This window comes from Poecilia formosa, unplaced genomic scaffold (assembly GCF_000485575.1).
Source record: "Poecilia formosa unplaced genomic scaffold, Poecilia_formosa-5.1.2 Scaffold108, whole genome shotgun sequence".
NCBI classification, from domain to species: Eukaryota; Metazoa; Chordata; class Actinopteri; order Cyprinodontiformes; family Poeciliidae; genus Poecilia; species Poecilia formosa.
In genome coordinates, this window is record NW_006800047.1 from 173,434 (window position 1) to 191,268 (window position 17,835).

The 17,835-nt window shown below is 37.4% G+C and overlaps 3 protein-coding genes across 5 annotated transcripts in view; 1 reads left to right on the top strand and 2 right to left on the bottom strand.

The window, feature by feature from the left end:
- The first annotated feature begins 841 nt into the window (after positions 1 to 841).
- On the top strand, positions 842 to 8,135 carry ncf2 (neutrophil cytosolic factor 2). Of its 2 annotated transcripts, none has more exons than XM_007559832.2 (15): positions 842 to 1,056; positions 1,328 to 1,410; positions 1,578 to 1,686; positions 3,112 to 3,246; positions 3,322 to 3,429; positions 3,592 to 3,651; positions 4,217 to 4,260; positions 5,089 to 5,230; positions 6,032 to 6,100; positions 6,269 to 6,326; positions 6,420 to 6,448; positions 6,537 to 6,676; positions 6,765 to 6,870; positions 7,737 to 7,854; positions 7,929 to 8,135. In XM_007559832.2, the coding sequence occupies exons 1-15, from the start codon at positions 883 to 885 to the stop codon at positions 8,018 to 8,020; spliced, it is 1,467 nt and encodes a 488-aa protein (XP_007559894.1). In that variant the 5' UTR covers positions 842 to 882; the 3' UTR covers positions 8,021 to 8,135. The 2 variants fall into 2 exon arrangements, with proteins under 2 accessions (XP_007559894.1, XP_007559895.1); XM_007559833.2 differs by having other exon boundaries at positions 6,272 to 6,326.
- On the bottom strand, positions 8,036 to 12,707 carry dph2 (diphthamide biosynthesis 2). Of its 2 annotated transcripts, XM_007559830.2 has the most exons (7): positions 12,515 to 12,707; positions 12,150 to 12,308; positions 11,946 to 12,058; positions 11,159 to 11,379; positions 10,396 to 11,076; positions 8,501 to 8,683; positions 8,036 to 8,371 (listed from the first exon to the last, which is right to left on the bottom strand). In XM_007559830.2, the coding sequence occupies exons 2-7, from the start codon at positions 12,297 to 12,299 to the stop codon at positions 8,247 to 8,249; spliced, it is 1,473 nt and encodes a 490-aa protein (XP_007559892.1). In that variant the 5' UTR covers positions 12,300 to 12,308; positions 12,515 to 12,707; the 3' UTR covers positions 8,036 to 8,246. The 2 variants fall into 2 exon arrangements, with proteins under 2 accessions (XP_007559892.1, XP_016530690.1); XM_016675204.1 differs by lacking the exon at positions 12,515 to 12,707 and having other exon boundaries at positions 12,150 to 12,440.
- A 201-nt stretch (positions 12,708 to 12,908) lies between these two features.
- The window catches only part of mcur1 (mitochondrial calcium uniporter regulator 1), an 11,796-nt gene continuing 6,869 nt past the window's right edge, over positions 12,909 to 17,835 (bottom strand). The window contains exons 2-9 of the mRNA XM_007559834.2: positions 17,224 to 17,340; positions 17,007 to 17,110; positions 15,999 to 16,100; positions 15,758 to 15,799; positions 15,521 to 15,592; positions 14,563 to 14,616; positions 14,370 to 14,484; positions 12,909 to 13,744 (exon numbers count right to left, since the gene is read on the bottom strand). Of these exons, the coding sequence (XP_007559896.1) occupies positions 13,689 to 13,744; positions 14,370 to 14,484; positions 14,563 to 14,616; positions 15,521 to 15,592; positions 15,758 to 15,799; positions 15,999 to 16,100; positions 17,007 to 17,110; positions 17,224 to 17,340 (662 nt within the window). The 3' untranslated portion in view covers positions 12,909 to 13,688. The remainder of the gene's footprint in view (positions 13,745 to 14,369; positions 14,485 to 14,562; positions 14,617 to 15,520; positions 15,593 to 15,757; positions 15,800 to 15,998; positions 16,101 to 17,006; positions 17,111 to 17,223; positions 17,341 to 17,835) is intronic.

Sequence of the window (17,835 nt, forward strand, 5' to 3'; positions counted from 1 at the left end):
ATTATACGGAGAAAAAAATAATATTATGAAATATTATTTTTCCATGTAAAATCAATCTAAGTATCAATTTCTTTCCAGCTTTACTGGGTTTGCGTTGAAATGCAATGAATGTCAGACGAAATGGGTAAGCCTGAGAAATACATTGTCTCCTCAATTTATTTGCTGCTATTTATTTATTAAATTATGTGAAATAACATGGGTCATCAAGGGCCAAATATGATGCAGTTTAATAAAATACATACTAATATCTAATAATTAAAAATGGATAAATAAAGGTGTCAATATTTTTTTAAATACATCATATATTTAATAATACGTTTATGCATAAATCTTCAAATAAAATTTGAAGTGAATGTAAGTTAAAAGCACAGTTATGAATCATAATCGTCAAAGTCAGTGGGCGGGGCTAATGCTGCTACAAGTTGCTGTGCAGGTTAATCATTCAGATATCAGAACACAGAGGCTGTTAAAAGTATTTTATGATAGACTGTGGCAGAGATAATGTGAAATGATGCATGGAAATATATATGGCTTCGTTATAAAAAATAACTGTTGAGTGTATCATGTGTCTAATACCATATTGTACAGTATACAGAGCTCCTTTTATTAAACTAATTGAGTACATCATCCCATTTATAAGTATTTGCTCCATGAATATTTTGAATTCTTCTTGTGACCTTAAATGATCTTGTAGCGACCTTGGATTTAAACACCTTTTTATGATGCACTCCACATATTTCATCATATAAATAGCACTTGGACTTGTTGCAGTGCAGGGAAACTGTCAAGCACTGTTACGTGTCACCGCACTTCCTGATCTCACTGGTACAAATCAGAAGAGCTTCCCCAATTTGCTCTCAGTGTCCCCTTGGCCCGGCAAACATGTCTTTCGTGGACACCCTGCGGCAGTGGGACGAGGCTGTGACCTGTGCCGATAGACAGGACTGGCCGGAAGCCCTCAGCATCTTCCTGTCCATCCAGCAACCCAACTCCAAAATTTGTTTTGACATCGGCTGCCTCCACCTTCTCAACCAAGACCTGGACGCTGCTGAAAAGGTACGTCTGGAATACACACAGAGTGAAATGTTGGTCACGTTTGACCAGAAAGTGACAGATTCTTCCGCCAATCAAAGGGTAAAAAAAAATAAATAAATCAATTAAAAATAAATCATCCAGCTTCTGCTGGGGTCAACTGTGAGACGATGCATAAGCGATAGTGTCTGAAAGTGCGAGTCACCCTGAAAGAAGAAGTAGTTGAACCATTTTTGTTCTTTAAGAGGAAGTTACAGGAGTTTTGTTTTTTTTTTCTTCTTCTTCTATTTCTTAGGCATTTGACTGCAGCATACGTAAGGATGAGCATTTGGCAGTCGCCTTCTTTCAAAGAGGAATCACCTTTTACAAACAGAAGAGGCAAGTAGCACAAATCATTTGAATAAAATGCCAACTTTCTGACTGTTTTGTTCAAAATAAATAAATAAACCTGGCATATGTTCCATCCAGTTTGATTCTTGGGCACCACTTATAGATTTACCTGTCAGATTCATGATGTGTTATTTACTCCACCACTCTGCTTGAAGGTATGAGGAGAGCTCAGCAGATTTCCAGAGAGCTTTTAAAGCTCTCCGAAACAACCAGCTGATCGATTACAAGGCGCTCGGTCTCAGATACATCCTGTATGCATGTGAGGTAAGCAGTTTATTTATATATGTTTTTTTATATCCCTCTCCACTCAGCTGTTCCCAGAAAGAGCCCAGCTGACTCTCTGTAGTTGTAAAATAAGCAGCAGCATTTACTAGGCCTTGCAAAATTACTCACATTCCCTGAGCTTTTATTGGCTCACACGTAGTTACCATGACGATCAGATCCATCGTCAAGGCCCTGAACTGCAATAGATGTCTCAGACGTGATGTTAGATTTATAACCATGACGCTGTTGTGATCAAAAACTGTTTGTTTAGGCACATATCGGTAAGTTAAAGTATTTATTTAAAGATAATAGTTGCCTGTTAGACATTTAAAATGATTTGTAGTCGATCTGTGAATGATTTTTGAACTTTAGAGTAAGCAGCTCCAACCAGCAGTTATATGTTGTCTTGTGATTTGGAGCAGATGCTGACTCGTCCCTGAAACTTAAACAGAAGAAGTTGGTAAACAGCAGACTCTATTTTGAAATGAATTGCGTAATGTGCCAGGAACACACATTTCATCCAAATCCTCTCACGCTCCCCCCTCCTTGACGGACTGATAAAACGCCTGATGACATCACATTGAGTAACTTCTGTGACCTGACTAAGGTTGAATCAATGAGGAGTTTATGACGAGCAACGCTGAGAAACACACAAGTTTTTATTCTTATATATATATATTTTGTGGGGAAGAAACTCCCACTTATCCAGAAAGATGAGTTCTTACTCTGTTTAAAGTTTGGTTTAAAATTCAAAAGAGAAACCACACATTCAGAGAGAGAAAGCGCTAAACTGTTTTTTTTTTTTTTTTTTTTTTGCATACCACAAAAAGAGTTGCCTCTTAGTTGCAAGTGATTTTAAAAAGTATTAACTCCTGGATAAACTGCAGGCCACACTTGTCAGACTTTCATTTGTAGGCTGTTTCAAGTTGATCATATAATACCAACACATTAGATTAATACACTAAAGGTTGTGGTGGAAATGCGACAAAATGTGCGAAAGTTCAAAGGTTACAAATAATTATTGCAAGGTGCTGTATGTCCAAATCTATATGGATGGATGCCTTTAGAAACATACGCTCTATTCTGCTGAACAGTACGACAGCTTATTAAGGGCATTGTAGATTGAAGGGAAAAAAGGAGTAAAATTCTACCAAAAAAAAACTCTCAAAAATTTTGAGATTAAGCTCAGAAATTTTAGGGTTTTTCTCACAAATTTTTGACTTTTTGAGTTCAGAAACTTCCACGTTTTTTCTATAAAATCTCTGAGATGAATCTCAAAATTTCTGAATTTTTTTGGCAGAAATCTACTCCTTTTCTTTTTGCTGTCTGCACCGTCCCTCGTGTGCCGTCACAAACAAAAAGGGTTTCGAAATAAAAGAGGCAAGCTTCTTATGTAGCATGACATTGATAGTTTTGATGCTGCAGGTTCTTCACAATGTAGCTCTGGCTGAGGCTCAGCTGGGCAACTGGGAAAACGCCCAGAAAAACCTGGCGAAGGCCCTCGACTACAAGACAGAGGCCAAGCTCAGCGTCATCGACAAAGCTCTGCAGGCAACTCTGGTCAGTTACGATGTTTCTGAATCGCACGTATTAACACTGAGGGAATCTTTTAAATGGTTTTCTTTTCAATTTCAGAAACAGAAGCTTTTCAGACTAGTCGAGTTCCCTTCAAAGACTCTGTTCAAACCGAACAAGCACTACGTAGCAGAGCTGGAGAAGAAGGACTATCTGGGCAAATCAAAGGTATTACAACGCAGCTGAGGAACAAACAGAAACATCCGCTTAATTCTGCTTTTTGGAAATAAGTGTGGATGACTTGTCTTTATGTGATAGTCACCCATTTCCTTTTTATTCACAATAATTCTGTGGAATATGTTTTGATTTTCATTTGTTTTAAACCATCAGGTCGTTGCCTCCGTTGTTCCACAAGACGAGTTCTCTGGATTTGCCCCGCTGCAGCCGCAGGTGAGACGTGAGTTCATGTAAGACTGAGAAAAAATCCTGAATAAATTGCATTAGAAATCCAAAATTTACCAACATATGATAAGTTTGGGTCAATGTGACTCTATAAAAAAAAAAAAGTGTTAGATTTTTTAAAATGTATGAATTACTAACTTTATACTTATTTTTTTTACTTATTAACTTTTATTTCTATTTTGCTGTGAGTCACCAGGCTGCACTCACAGTATACTAATATAGATCACTAGGCAACCTGGGGTTATGTGCTGGAAAAGATGGAAAAAAGTTCACAACTTTCCAACTACAAGCCAAACAGGAAGTGATGCGATAATCCTTACCCACAGTTAGTCACTTAAATAAAAACCTGAAAATAAAAACCTGCTGAAATTAAGATACAGTTTGTAATTTGATTACTTCCACACAGACTGTGTTGAAGCCTTCACTTCTTTGTTTTCTGTATTTTTGCTGATAAAAATGTAGTATTAGAAAATTAAGGCAGATGAATAAAAAACAATTGACATTCTGATGCATCCAGTCTGTGTGACTGAACTGTCCTGTGTTCTGACCGAAGGTTGAAGATGGTCCAGCTGCTCCAAAAGAACCCGAGGTCCTGAGGTATGCAGCACACACTGGAGCACTACAGCACCAATAAGCACACTGCTGAATACAAATCACAGACATGATTCCTCAGAACATAATCCTTTCAAATTGTAACGTTTCTGTTAATAACAAATTCAGAAGAATAATTATTTGTTTACAAGGTTTCTGCAAATTTCAGCAGTTCAAACTTAAGACTTTTTAAGACCTTTAATGTCACCTTGAATTATATTTAAGATGGGGAAAAACTACAAATATAAGGAGTGTTTGGGGGAAATCTGCTGCATTACGATCAAGCATAGGAAAAACTGCAAACCGAGTGATATGCTAATCACATTCGATATGACGCGCTACAGCCTTAACCCCCACAGTCCCAAGATTAAATGTTGTTTAGCCCTTGTTTAGGTCAGCCAACTGGCGATAAATTTACACTTATCCGAGATAGAGGCAAGAAGGCTAGCAAGAGTCAATTAGCAGCTAGTTGCTGGTAGCTGCAACCGCCTTGAGTCACAGAATGCAATGAAATTAAGATAGAGTGAGTACCACTCAAACTTTTGCATGACAAAAAAGTTTCATAAGAAAAATAAAAATAAATCACATTAAAAAGTATTGCCACAACAAAATTTAATACCTACTTAAGGTCAACTTAATTAAAAAATACATTTAAAATATTTTAAGGCCTCATTTTAGACACATAAGTTTAAGACTTTTTAAAGATGCGCAGAGACGTTGCTTTAAACTTGTTTTCGTGTAACGTGCATAAAATCAACCAACACAACAGTGCTTCCAACATTTTGCTGTAATATCAGACGACTCTGTGTGTTCTTGACGTTGCTGTTTTCGCAGAGCGTTGGAAGGGGAGGCACACACCGTGCTGTTTGAGTTTGTTCCAGAGACCAACGATGAGTTGGCTGTAGTGCCGGGGAACATCGTATTTGTGTTGCAGAAAGGGGCCGACAACTGGGCCTACGTGGTCTTCAATGAACGGGTAAGACATGCAGTCATGCAGTCTGTGCTCAGAACAGACGCTTGTATTGATTTCTTGTTCCTTTTTGATGCCTATATACAGGGTATCTGCAGGTTTCAGCAAGACAAAATTAAGACATTTTAAGATCTTTTTAATGTCACCTTAAATCTAGATTTAAAATCAAAAAATATATAAATATAAAGGATGTTTGGGAGATCTTGCTGTATTACAATCAATAATAGCATACCATATATTGTGAAATTTCTGGGGTCTGTTTGTGGCTACTGGTAGCACTTTTGTGCATTTTACTCTCCGTCCGTTTGTCCCTCCAAAGGCATATTAGCAGCTAGTTGCCACCTGGAGTCACAGAACGAAGTGATGATGTCTACGCGTGACTCAAACTTCTGACAAAAATCTATATATACAAGACAAAGCTAGATTAAAAAGTACTGACACGACATAAGATCACTTAAGATGTCTAATTAATGTATTTAAGGCAAACTTACATTTCTTTTCCAAATTTAAGACATTTTAAGAAGGTGCTGCATCAACCTATGGGGACCTCTGGTAAAGATGTATAAAGGTTAATCAAGCACAATTAATTAAGGAAAACTTCGTAAAACCCCTAAACTTTAATTAAGACAAGTGAACATGCCCTTCAATCATGATAGATGATTTCCATCCACCCATGCGAGGAAAATATTTATAAAGCTTTTTCAGACATCTTTGCCAGCACTGCCAATTACTGTGGGAAGCACTGCAACACTTGATCATAATTAAGCTTAATAAATAAATAGTAATTCAGTGTGATGTCCACTGCAGAAGGGACTCGTTCCGTACAACTACCTGGAGCCAACCCTGGATATCTCCCTGGGTTCTAAAAAAATCAAGGTATTTATATGAATCATTTTTTTGTGCTGTTTGGACTTTTTTTCTTGTTTTTTGACACATTTCAACTAACTCGTTCATCCTCCAATGTCATTTGTCCAAATTTACATTTCTGAGCATACCTCAGTCTTGCTGTAATTTTCATTGTTTTGCATTTTCGATGGAAATCAGCAGGGTGTGGCTCGACTTCACAGTCGAGATCCTCCGAGAATACCAGAGAGGATTCAAGGTATGGCATTTATGGTCAAGCAAACCGAGTTTAAAATCCTCTTTTGATAGAGATGTAAACACTTCTTCTTCTTCTTCATTCTGTACCTGGAAGGTCTTAGTCCTGGCAGCACTCAGCAGCAGGTACGCTGATGCTAACCTTTCCAGTACTGCAATGATTACATTGAGATGTGATTACATTTCCACTCTCTATTGTTACCCGATCTCACAGCCAGAGGACAATTCTTGTTTTGTCAAAATCCGCTTCACCTTCAACTTTGCTGTCTTGGTGCCGTCTGGGTCTTCTTACATGGTCCTGATAGAGAAAATCAGTAAGAAGCTGAACCTCAACTCTACTGTGATCACCTTGAGGTGCAAGCTCCGTTTAAACTGTCGTCTGTGTGGTTTTTTACGGCTGTAAAACTCATATGTAACAATGTGAGTTTTTTTTTTTCCCCAGCTCGGATTCTCGAGGGAAAAATCTCATTGACAACAACACGAAGATGGAAGACGTGTGGAGTCGTGCTCAGGGTGGGCGCATCACTTTGTGGTGTACTACCAAAGAGGTAAGGTGGTGGTTCGGTTTCTGTGTTGGCTTTACAAAGACTCGGGACTAATGTTGCACTGACAAATCAGAACCAATCTCCTTCGCTTTGGGTGATCGGCAGATAGAAGTGAAGCCAATCACCTTCTGCAAAGTTCTGAAAACCAACCGCTACCTATGTCACACGTGCATGTGTGCAGCTAACAATAGTCGCCCTACTGCTGCCAACCTAGTGACTTTTTAGACAAAAAAAAAATTGAATAATCCATATTGACCAAAATCAAATCGGTGCTCCCCTAATTGTTCCTGTTCCTCCGCCCCCCAATGTTGGTTTCAGAAGAACATCAATTAAATCAATATATTCAAAACTATGACTTCATGTACCTTTAAGCAGCATATTTAATAATACATTTTACTTTCAGAGTGTTACTTTCAAATGTGTAACTTTTCAGAAGGAAAAATAAAATTCTTATAGGCAGGTCAGACTTTTTAAAGATCGGTGATCGTCCAGAAAAGTGCAATCGGTGCAGCCCTGTTTGTGACAGAACTTAATTGGCCTTACATGTATGTTTTCAATCAATATCTTTCAAAAGAATATGAACACAGTTTATTTTTTACTTGTGTGAAGAATGGTAATACAGAGAACCTGCAGATTTCAAATGAAAAAAAATCCCACTCAAATTTCTAGAGTTCTCCATCCTTAACATTCACTTGAAAACATATTAAAGTTCACCAAGAATCTATAGCAGAAACTTCTTCAGCTTTTTCCCACATGACATTTTTGTATTTTCTTGATCAAAACATTCTAAATTCAGGCAAGGAAAAAAAAACAATAAGATTCTTCAGTCGTTCTGAAGTTTTGACTTAAAGTCTGTTTTGCAATTACAGCAAAGTGATGGAAAGCCACAGAAGGAGGTTTACTTGGTGGCGCTTCATTCCTACGAATCTTCAAACCCAGAAGATCTGAGCTTCCAGGAAGGAGATAAAATCAAATTGCTCTCCAAAGGTGAGTTTCAAATCATTTCAACATGTTGCAAATATAAAATAATTTAAACTACGTCTCTCTTTTTCTCTCTGCAGTAAACCAGGATTGGTTGGAAGGGCAGTGTAATGGGAACACTGGTATATTTCCTGCGTCATTTGCAGAAGAAGTTCCTGTGGATGGACAATAACTTTATGCAAATTGATTTTTTGTTTTATTGTGCACAAGGCAGAAAATAAGAAATAATTGTAATCAGTGATTTAAGTCATGTTACATTCAGGTATTCATTAAGTATTACTGAAATATAAAGTGATGCTGGGTGACATTTCAGAAAAATTACAAACATTTAGCTCCTGGTGGTAAAATAGTTTAAATTTATACTGAGTCCATTCAAAAATGAATAAATTGTGGCATCATCAAGACGCTCCTTCGTCTTCATAGGCGATAGCTATGCCTCTCCTGCCCTGCACTGCCTTTACTACAGGAGTTTCCCCCAGCTTCTGCTCCAGGCCTCGCCAGCTTCGACCTGCCAGGAAAGTCGCTAGAAAACAATGAAAGGAGCGTATTCAAAAGACTGTATATGATCCACCATGTCAAAGCATTGGACATGCTATAAAAAAAAAGAAGAAGCAATAAATAAGTATACTGGATGTCTCTGACTGTTCTGTACCTGCCGAGTTCGCGTCGGCGACGGTCATAGTCTGGTTCCTCAGCACCACAGAAGACCCGAAGGAGGAGACCACAGGCTCGGCGCTCAGCAGGTTCCGACTCCGCAGCGCTCCGGTGATCAACGACACGTCGGTTTCGTCGTCGCCTTCCTGCTGATCGGCCATCGGCACGTGACTCTGTCCACCTGACCCAAGGATAAAAAAATAAAATAAAAAAAACGTTGATAAATGATAGAAACGGCAGACGTGAAATGATGTTTGCGATCTTTATTTTCCCCCTAAATAAAGAGCAGCTTCCTGGTAGGAAGTTAATTTGCAGCAGAGACGAATCAGGATGCCGATGAAGAGGAGGAAACGCTAATGTCCCTTCAGTAATGGAAAACCTCTCTACTGTTTTTGTTAAAGCCGTCGATTTTACTGCAAAATGTGGTCAGGATTCCAGCACATGTTCTTTTTCTTTTCTAAATTAAATACTTTCCCAGAGTGTACAGCCAGTATCTGGAGCATTTTGAAAAAATATTACAAAATTTAACTCTAATGCATTAATTTTGATTAATTAATTACACAGATTTTGATGCGTTACAAAATTTGAACAAAATCATATTTCTTTTTTTATTTATTATTATTATTATTATTATTATTTATTTTTTTTTTTAACATACAAAGGTTCTGGTTGGAACCTTTGTATTTGTGTGTTTCTGGTACACCCATAAATAAGATGCACAAGCGACATCCACAAACGGTGATGGACAACAAATCTGCCTCTTTAGGCCCGCTGGGATAAATTTTTACTTTAAAAAAAATCATCTGTAGGGCGACTGGAAAAGACTATTGTTGTGAGCAAGTTGTGCTAAAAGGAGTTAGCCTATCAGCGAAGCTACTCTAGCCTAAAACATAATCTCAAAGCTAAACATGTTGCAACAGCACAGACGTCACCAACGCTAATGTCAGCGTCCACAGAAGTATTTTTCCAAAGAAGTTTCATGAATGATCAGGGCTTCACAACACGCCTGAAAGCTGACTGGGTATAAAAATCACTTTACGCTAATCTGGAGGTTGAATAACCTAAACAACAAATTAAAAACAATAAATACATGCTGCCCATATGTCTATAGCTTAGTAGTCAAAAGGGTTTTTGATGTGAAAGTGTTGCTGATGTAGATTTAATTAAAATGCAATTAAGTCAGTTCATACAAAAGTTGATTATGAATTTATAGCATATATTTCAGTCTTTAGATTATGAAAATAGGTATACAGCAATACCAAGAGTGTGAATTGCATTGTGACATTTTGCCATTTCTTTTTTTGAGAATGTTTGACATTAACTGACTTGACTGATGTATGGATTATTGGACAGATTGAGGTAGTCAGCCACGCCCATGTTTCATCCACATTGGAATGCTTTTCCCTGTTATGGCCCAATCAGTGCATCTCTCCATCATGCACTGATGGAGAATTATATTAGTTCTCCATTAGTGCATGTTTGGCTTCTAATGTTACAAGCTATGGATGGACAAAGTTATGGATGGATGGAAGCATACTGACCTCAAAGTGCCTTGGATTTTGACGGATGAATGAAAGATCGAATGGATTAATAACTAAGGAGCATTTTTTATGCTTGCTGACAAAATGCATAGAAAGATTAACTATGAAAAGAGAAGGATGGATGAACTTCAAGAAATTCATATTGTATCACATTGCCAAGGGGATTGTAAATAAAAAATATTTTCCATACTAAGATCTGGAGATTGTACACTCTTCCGGACTTTTCAGAACTACATCTTAACCCTTGTGTATAAGATAATCTCATTAATGCTACCAAACAATCCATGGTCTGGTTCAGGGCTTAAGGCTCCTTTTAGCTTCCAAAGAATTACTCCATAAACTGTGATCAAACCTGGAAGAAGATGTCGAAAATCTGTGACGTATTCCTCGGACCACTCCCTCTTCCTGTTGCACGCCACCTCCATCTCGAACGGCGTCACCACGGGCTTGTAGAACATGCTGGAGTCCAGCAGCGAGTTCTCAGGACACGCGATTAGCACGAAGATGTCGATCTCCAGAAAGTTCGCTAGTTTGGGAACGTTGAGCTTCCCCATGGCGAACATGTAGCTCTTCTTGCCGGCTCTGTGAAGAGTCTCTTTGAGTTGCTGGATGATGGCGAGGTAGTCGGCCACGCCCAGGGTGCCGACGAGGATGCCAACCACGTTAGCATCTTTGGCCCTTTCAATGGCATAGTAGCGTTTCATGAGAGCACGGTTGACGTTCACAGACTCAACCCTTCCCGTCATTGATGCAGGATCGAAAGAACAAAACAAGCAGCGATTCCAGGTCATCATGAAGTTTCGTAACGTGGCTCCCTCCGGGCCTACGTAGAACATACGGTAATCCGTTAGAGATGAGCCACTTTTTAAGGAGAACCGTCGTCCGAACTGACAAATGGTCTGGCTGTTGTCATCCTCAGATGGACGGGTTTCTTTATTGATCCGTGCATGACTGTAACAGTTTTCCCCTTCAACAACAAGTTCAGTGGCTACAAGGTTTGGATACTCTGGTGAAAGGAGCGTCAGAAGATCACCTGGGAAAAAAAAAAAGATTAAAAGATTAACAAAGGCAATGAAATTTGACAAAGAAATTAATGTTTTCCTAGGAAAACTTGCCGATAGCATGATCGTAGTTGACATCATAAAGGAGGAGGATGTGTGTCTGTGTGTCCGCGTAAAGCTCCCTGAAAGAGGCGGCGCACTTCTCCATATCCAGGGTCCGTTTCTCAAAGACGTACATGACGGGAAGTCGTTTGGACGGGCTGAGGCAGGCGTTGCCGTAGTGGACGATGCAGTCGGCGCCGATGTGTTCTGCTGCTATCTCATCAACACAGCAGCTGCTCAATGAGAATGAGGGGAACCACACAGGTTAATTTCAGATCAGAAATTATTTCATCCAGCTTAAAAACGAAAACCAAACCAGAAGGTCTGCAATATAGATTCTAATTCAATACCCCACCCCACCCAGATCTCCATATATTTTTTAATGCTAATGCATATCTGAATATATTACAAATTTTCCTCAAAAATTGTTGAAACATTTGCTTTAAGTGACTGCTAACTCCCACCTGCAGGCGGCAGTATTTCTTACTTTGACTACACTGCTGCCTCAACCTTACTTGATATTAAGTTATAGTTCATGATCTATGTGGCTCCTATAAAAATGAAATTATTTAAGTTCTATACAGAATTAAATGTATGTCCAATCTGACTTTTTGCTGTTGTTTTCCATCATCGTGTCCTTCTAGATGTAGACTTTTGTAGCGCTTTAAGGAGGAAATACTATCATAAAAATTTATTGGATATATTTCTAAAATAGTGCCACAAAATCCGAGATTTTGTTTGCAAAAAATCCCAAAGAACAGTTGTAAAATACTGGAGAAGTTGAACAAACTACTAGTACCTGCCATAGGAGGTGTCTCCCAAAATAAACGTTTTGGCTCGACTGTTTCTCTCAATCTCCGCAGCCACAGCGGCCGAGTCGACCAGCAGCTCATCGGGAAACTGCAGAGCAACCTGGAAAAAACACAGATACACCACACAGGAATCACAAATATCTACCTTTCATCTACTGTTAAAAACAATTTATCGTTTTTTTTAATGCTACCTTTCCAAAGTGATGCTCGCTGATGAACGCGCATGTCTTCGTAATCTGATACAACTCGACGAGTTTTTCAGCAGGGGTGTTTTCCTTCAGGCTAACGTCAACCACACGCTGAATCACAGTCTCCGAGCTGCTACTGAACGGATCAGCCATGACAGTAAGCTACAAATGTTTTCGAAAACAAATGTTTTAAGGTTGACACCACTAGACGTCAATAATACAAAAATAAAACTAGTCAGGACGATCTAACACTGTCCCTGCTAGCTAAAAAAAGTATCATATTTCACTGTAAAATTAAACTGTAAAATTAAAACTGTAAAATTAAACAAATTAAACTGTTACAAGCCGGCATTTAATATGTAACTTACAGCGAAGTATCATGTAGGTAGTTTTGCTACAATCTTTACATGCTTGTCGGAAACGTAAACACGTGTCTAGAGTACAACAGGAGGGAGAGGTAGGAACACTTCCGGTTCACATACTTTTCAAAATAAAATCCAAACTGTTCTCGCGCTTTAAACCAGGAGTGGGAAGTTGTAGAAAGTCACCTGAGGACCAATTAGCATTGCAACAATTAGGTTAATAAAGCCTTAAAGTCCGGCTTTGCGTGTTTATTTGTGCAAACCTGTGAGAACTTCCAGTCTACATGTTTAATTATCTAAATATAGTTTTCCAAGCGCTGCCGTACTTGACAAAAAAATATTTATACTACAGCATTTCGACAGCTCATGCGCGACACCACGGAGAGATAATTTCAAGTAATGCCGGTCAATTGCAACTTTATTTTAATTAAATAAATATGATCTGAAAATTAATTCAACAGACTTTAGTAATATAACATGTACAGCGTGCTATGCATAAAAACATTTACAGGGTACAAAAATATGTTTACATTTTAAAAATGCTTCGATTAAAAGAGATACCAGTACTGAATTGGCTTTGTTGAAAATATGTAAAAGATAAAATAAAAATAAAATTGCTACCAGCAGAATAACTAATATGCACCTACAATACATTTATTTTCATCAAAAGGTTTTACTGATTACCAGATGAGATTTACTAAAACAAAATAATTATGTTACTAAGAGTTCATCAATATTCAATTACAGGTACATGGACATTTTTTTTATCTTTACCAGAACAACTTTCAGTGCATCACAACATCATTTGAGTTCTTTTTGACATCTTGAGTTTGCAGAGGAAACAAGCTGTCATTATGAATAAATACCGGTAGGAAATAAGTTGTTAAATGCATCCATCACCTTAGAGAAACTTAAAACCATTGTAGTAACACACATCTGGTTTTAACAGGTAGAGAAAGTGTAAAGTATTAATGAAAGAAAAAGCGGAAAAATAAGAACAGTTTTTTTTTAGACACCAGAAGAGTTTGGATTGTCCATAAATTAAAAAAAAATAAAATAATGGGAATGAAACAACATAATTGAGATTCGTCATGAAATAGCTGCTCTTCAGCTGGCAGGTTCCTTGGCTTCACTGTCGACTGCATCGTTGCAGTCGACAGTTTTCGTCATTAACCTTCTCTCACATCCAAATGCGATAAAAACCCAAAACCACAGTGAGACAGGTGAACACCGAACCTGGAGGATACAGAAAAACGGGAAGAAGTCATTATTAAAGAGCAGTGTCTGATTACATTTACAACAGTTTTTCTGGTTGTATCACTGAGGAGGTCATCCCACAAACACACATAGAAGACTGATGGACTGAAATAGATTTGAAAAAATTATCCATTTAATTGGAAAATGTACTTAACTGAAAAAAAATATTTAGTAGATTATTTCCTAAAGGCCCCAAATAGGTTCCTCACATTTAAGCACTTATGAATACTATAGTGTATTAGGACCATTGTTGATAAGAAGAAAAAAAAAAGATGGCCTTTTTTGGCCAAAAAAACTCAGAAATTGTCTAGGGGGAAAAAAAGCAGGGAAATTTATGAGTTTCAAAAATGAAAAACATGTTGCCTTTTGAAACTCAAAAAAAATCTCCTTGTTTTTTTCTAGAAAATTTCTGAGATTAATCTCACAATTTCTGAGTTTCCTCTCATGCATTTTCAACTTTCCCAACTCACAAAATTCCTTGTTTTCTCTTGAAAATTTAAAATAAGCACAACATTTCTGAGTTTTTTTGTTTATGTTTTTAGTGTTGAAAGATTCCAAAACACTTGAACATTTTTCCTATCTGCAATAAATTACACTTTCTTACCAGCAAGATATTTGATGGTATCCAGTTTATGAGATTCCAGCATGGTTTTCAGACCAGCTACTTCAGTGTCTATTTTCATGTTTGTTTGGGTTAGATGGCGATCCTGCTCTACTGTCTGCAAAAAATTACAATTGGAGCAAATACAATAAATAATATTTTTTTAAAACTGCATGTTTATAGCATTTATACAAACCATTTCCAGAATTTCAGTTCTTGTTTCCAGAAGCTTCTTATCATGTTGTGCTTTCTGGAAAGAAGAACATTTTAGGTTAAATGTTTTAATGTTGCCACACCTGGCTTAAATAAATGGGTAATTAACAGACTTATCTCACATACAGAATGTAATGCTGACATTTTAATCTGATGTACTGGAGCAGAGAGTAGGCTCTGAGGAACAGGATTAAGTTATATTATCCCAATTTTTAAGCCTAAAACTCAGAAATTCAGAGTTTGAGAGCAGAATCCCTGGTCTCTATTGGAAAAAAATAAATAAAAAATAGCAGTAAAACTAATGTTCAGCCACCATAATTAAATGTCAAGCCTTAACCACAAACATGTCTGATGTTGAAATCCAGGCCAGGTTTTCAAATCCGTTTTTAATTGCCAACAAATGTCGTGTTTACAGGACAAAAACACCCAAACCATGCGTTTGGATGAAACTAATTCTTTTGTTAACAGAGTTAAGCCGGATAAAAGCAATTATCCTTAAAATAAGGACACAGTACTGGGAAAGGTTAACATGTACTTTACTGATGAGTGAAATAAAATGTTTCATTAAAAGAATTTTACAAACCCCTAAAAACTGAGAGCCAAAGGAATATATACCTCAATAAATAAACCCAGTGAAATAGTGATGAGGAAAACAGTGCTGTAACTTTTCAAAAATGTTTTCTTATGCAATAAACATTTTAAGTTCCTTCAAACAGGTAGACTTGGGGCGGGGGGAATCCAAATCACCTACAAATCTGCCTAAATGTGCAAAGCTCTGACTGAAATGAGCATTTTAAGAGAGCCAAGAGTGTCTAGTGCAACTGCATTGAAGTCAATAGAGTGTCATAAAGATCCTCAGGCCATTATTAATCAGTTTACCATATCTAATATAGATCTACATCCTTTAGAGAAATTGGTCTAAACCCGGTTGTAAAGCTCACCAGCTCTTTTGCGCGGCTTTTCTCCAAATTCAGGTCCAAAATATTATCCGAGCGTACTTTGTTCATCACATCCTGCCAGACAAGGGAGGAGAGGAAAAAACAGGGAACCCGACAAGGGAAAATAATGCTGAGTTTTAATTAAGAAGAACTTAATTAAAACCCATTTGCTTTGCACGGTTTCTATGATGGCATTAATAAAACAACAGATTTGAAAATAAAATACACATAAGCACTTACAGCCAGTTGGACTTTGAGCTGTAATAACTGGATCTTGAGTTTCTGAGAAATAGCACAAAAAAAAGAAAAATACAGAAGCCGTCAGACCACAAACGCAACACAAAACACTCTACAGTCATCTAGATTAATCTCTACAAAAAAAGCAAGGTAATCTTTGGTTCATGAAATAAACCAGGTGGTTTGAGAACAAAGTAAGGTAAAAAACAAACAAAAAAAAAAACGCTTGATAATCGCTTTTTACCTCATTTTCTGTGAGAAGAGTGGAGAACTCGCTCTTCTCAAGGATAATCATGTCCTTTTTTACAGCTGCTATTTTAGACATTACTTGCTGCAACATGATTTCCTGCAAAAAAAACAAAAAAAACGAAAATACACAACACAATTAAAAAGTGACTTAAGATTTGACTGTCGTTGGTTCACATGGCAGTGCAATAAAATTTAGTTGGCATCATACTCTGTTTAATGTGTGTAACATAAACAGTCATGATTCAATTGTAAAAATAAACAAAGTTGGGAGTGGGGGCTGGGGGGCGATGAAGCCTTTATTGCAGGGGTGTTCAAAGTGCGGGCCGTGGGCCATGTGTGGCTCTTTAAACGACTTTGGGTGGCTCTTGATCAGAATTCAAGAATAGCCTAAATTTGGATTTGCCAGTTCAGGCAGTGGATGCAGATTTAAAAATGATGTTAGGATGCAGCCTTTCAAAAAAAGACAGACAATTTAAGATACTAAAATAGAAAATGTAAGGTGCAACACAAGGTTTTTTTTTTTTGCTTTTAATTTGATTCATTTTTTTGTAAAAACAACCATTTTTACTAAAATGCAGACTTGGGAATCCCTGTTTAATAAACAATTCAAAATGAAGCAAGAGTGAGCCATATACTGTTCTGGTTGTCAAAATGAGAAACAAAACATGTGGAAAAATATGATCAAACTGAAAAAATTAGGATACGGTTTGTTGTAGTTATTTATTTTTATCTGGCAAACCTGCAAAGCATTTGTGTTTGTGTGTGTGTTATCAATCACTTGCCTGGAGAAATGTGACTGCCATCATGTTTGGTTTCAGGTAAAAATGAAAACATAAGATAGTTTTTGCAATTATCATTAAAAACAAAAATACTAAAAAGTTTGTGACCCCCCCAGTTATTTCAGCTCGACCTTTCAGGCCAAAAAGTTTGGACACCTGTTGATTTTGTGCTTACTAAATGAAAACCACAAATATGGTGTGCATAATCGTTCATAGAGTCTCACCTGTTGCACTTTGGTCACCATGTCAGTATAAACCAAATCCATGTTAGAGTTTGTTGTCCCGATCAGCACTTTAACCAACACTTCAGCTTGCTGAGAGCTGAATCCTGATATTAAAAAATGGAAATTACCACAAACACTGGTTTACATTAAAAAAAAATAAAATAAATCAACACTTCAAAAAGATGCAAGTTGCATGTTTTGCAATAACCGAACAAACCGTTTTCCTCGAGGAGTCGCACAACTGCGTGAGTGTCAAAAAACAGCTTGCGGCCTTCGGTTTTTGGTATGTCTGGTTTCAGATCGTATTGGAAGACCCTGGAGGAGGTATTCAGTTCTGAAGGGAAAGAAACAACAAATTTATCAAAACTTTAAAGATATTTAAATTTGATTTAGTTTTGTAAATTGACACACTGTTGCACAAACACTCCTGGAATGGGAGCAATAAATTTGTGTTACGGAAACAGAATGTGTTATATGGGCATGGGACTTTGAAGTAGCCTGCGCTGTGCTGACTAATAGATACTGAGGCATTCACAAAATGGCTAACCTCGCAAAACATGTCTTTTAAACTCTTTATATCATAAAGCCGTCAATGTGGTCTCAACTAACCTGAAGAGCTTTTATTTTTGAAAAACCTTCAGTACCCGTTCAACACTTACATTTTAAACAAAGTGAAACTTCCGTATTAGTAGTTTAAAAGTCTCCAGAGTAGGTTTAATACTGCATGTTATCACATTTTAGACTTGAATAAACTCAATGACCGAAGAAGCTAGCAGCTATGGGGTTCCATTTGTGTCAAAAATAAGCAGAATATGGGGTTCCATTTGTG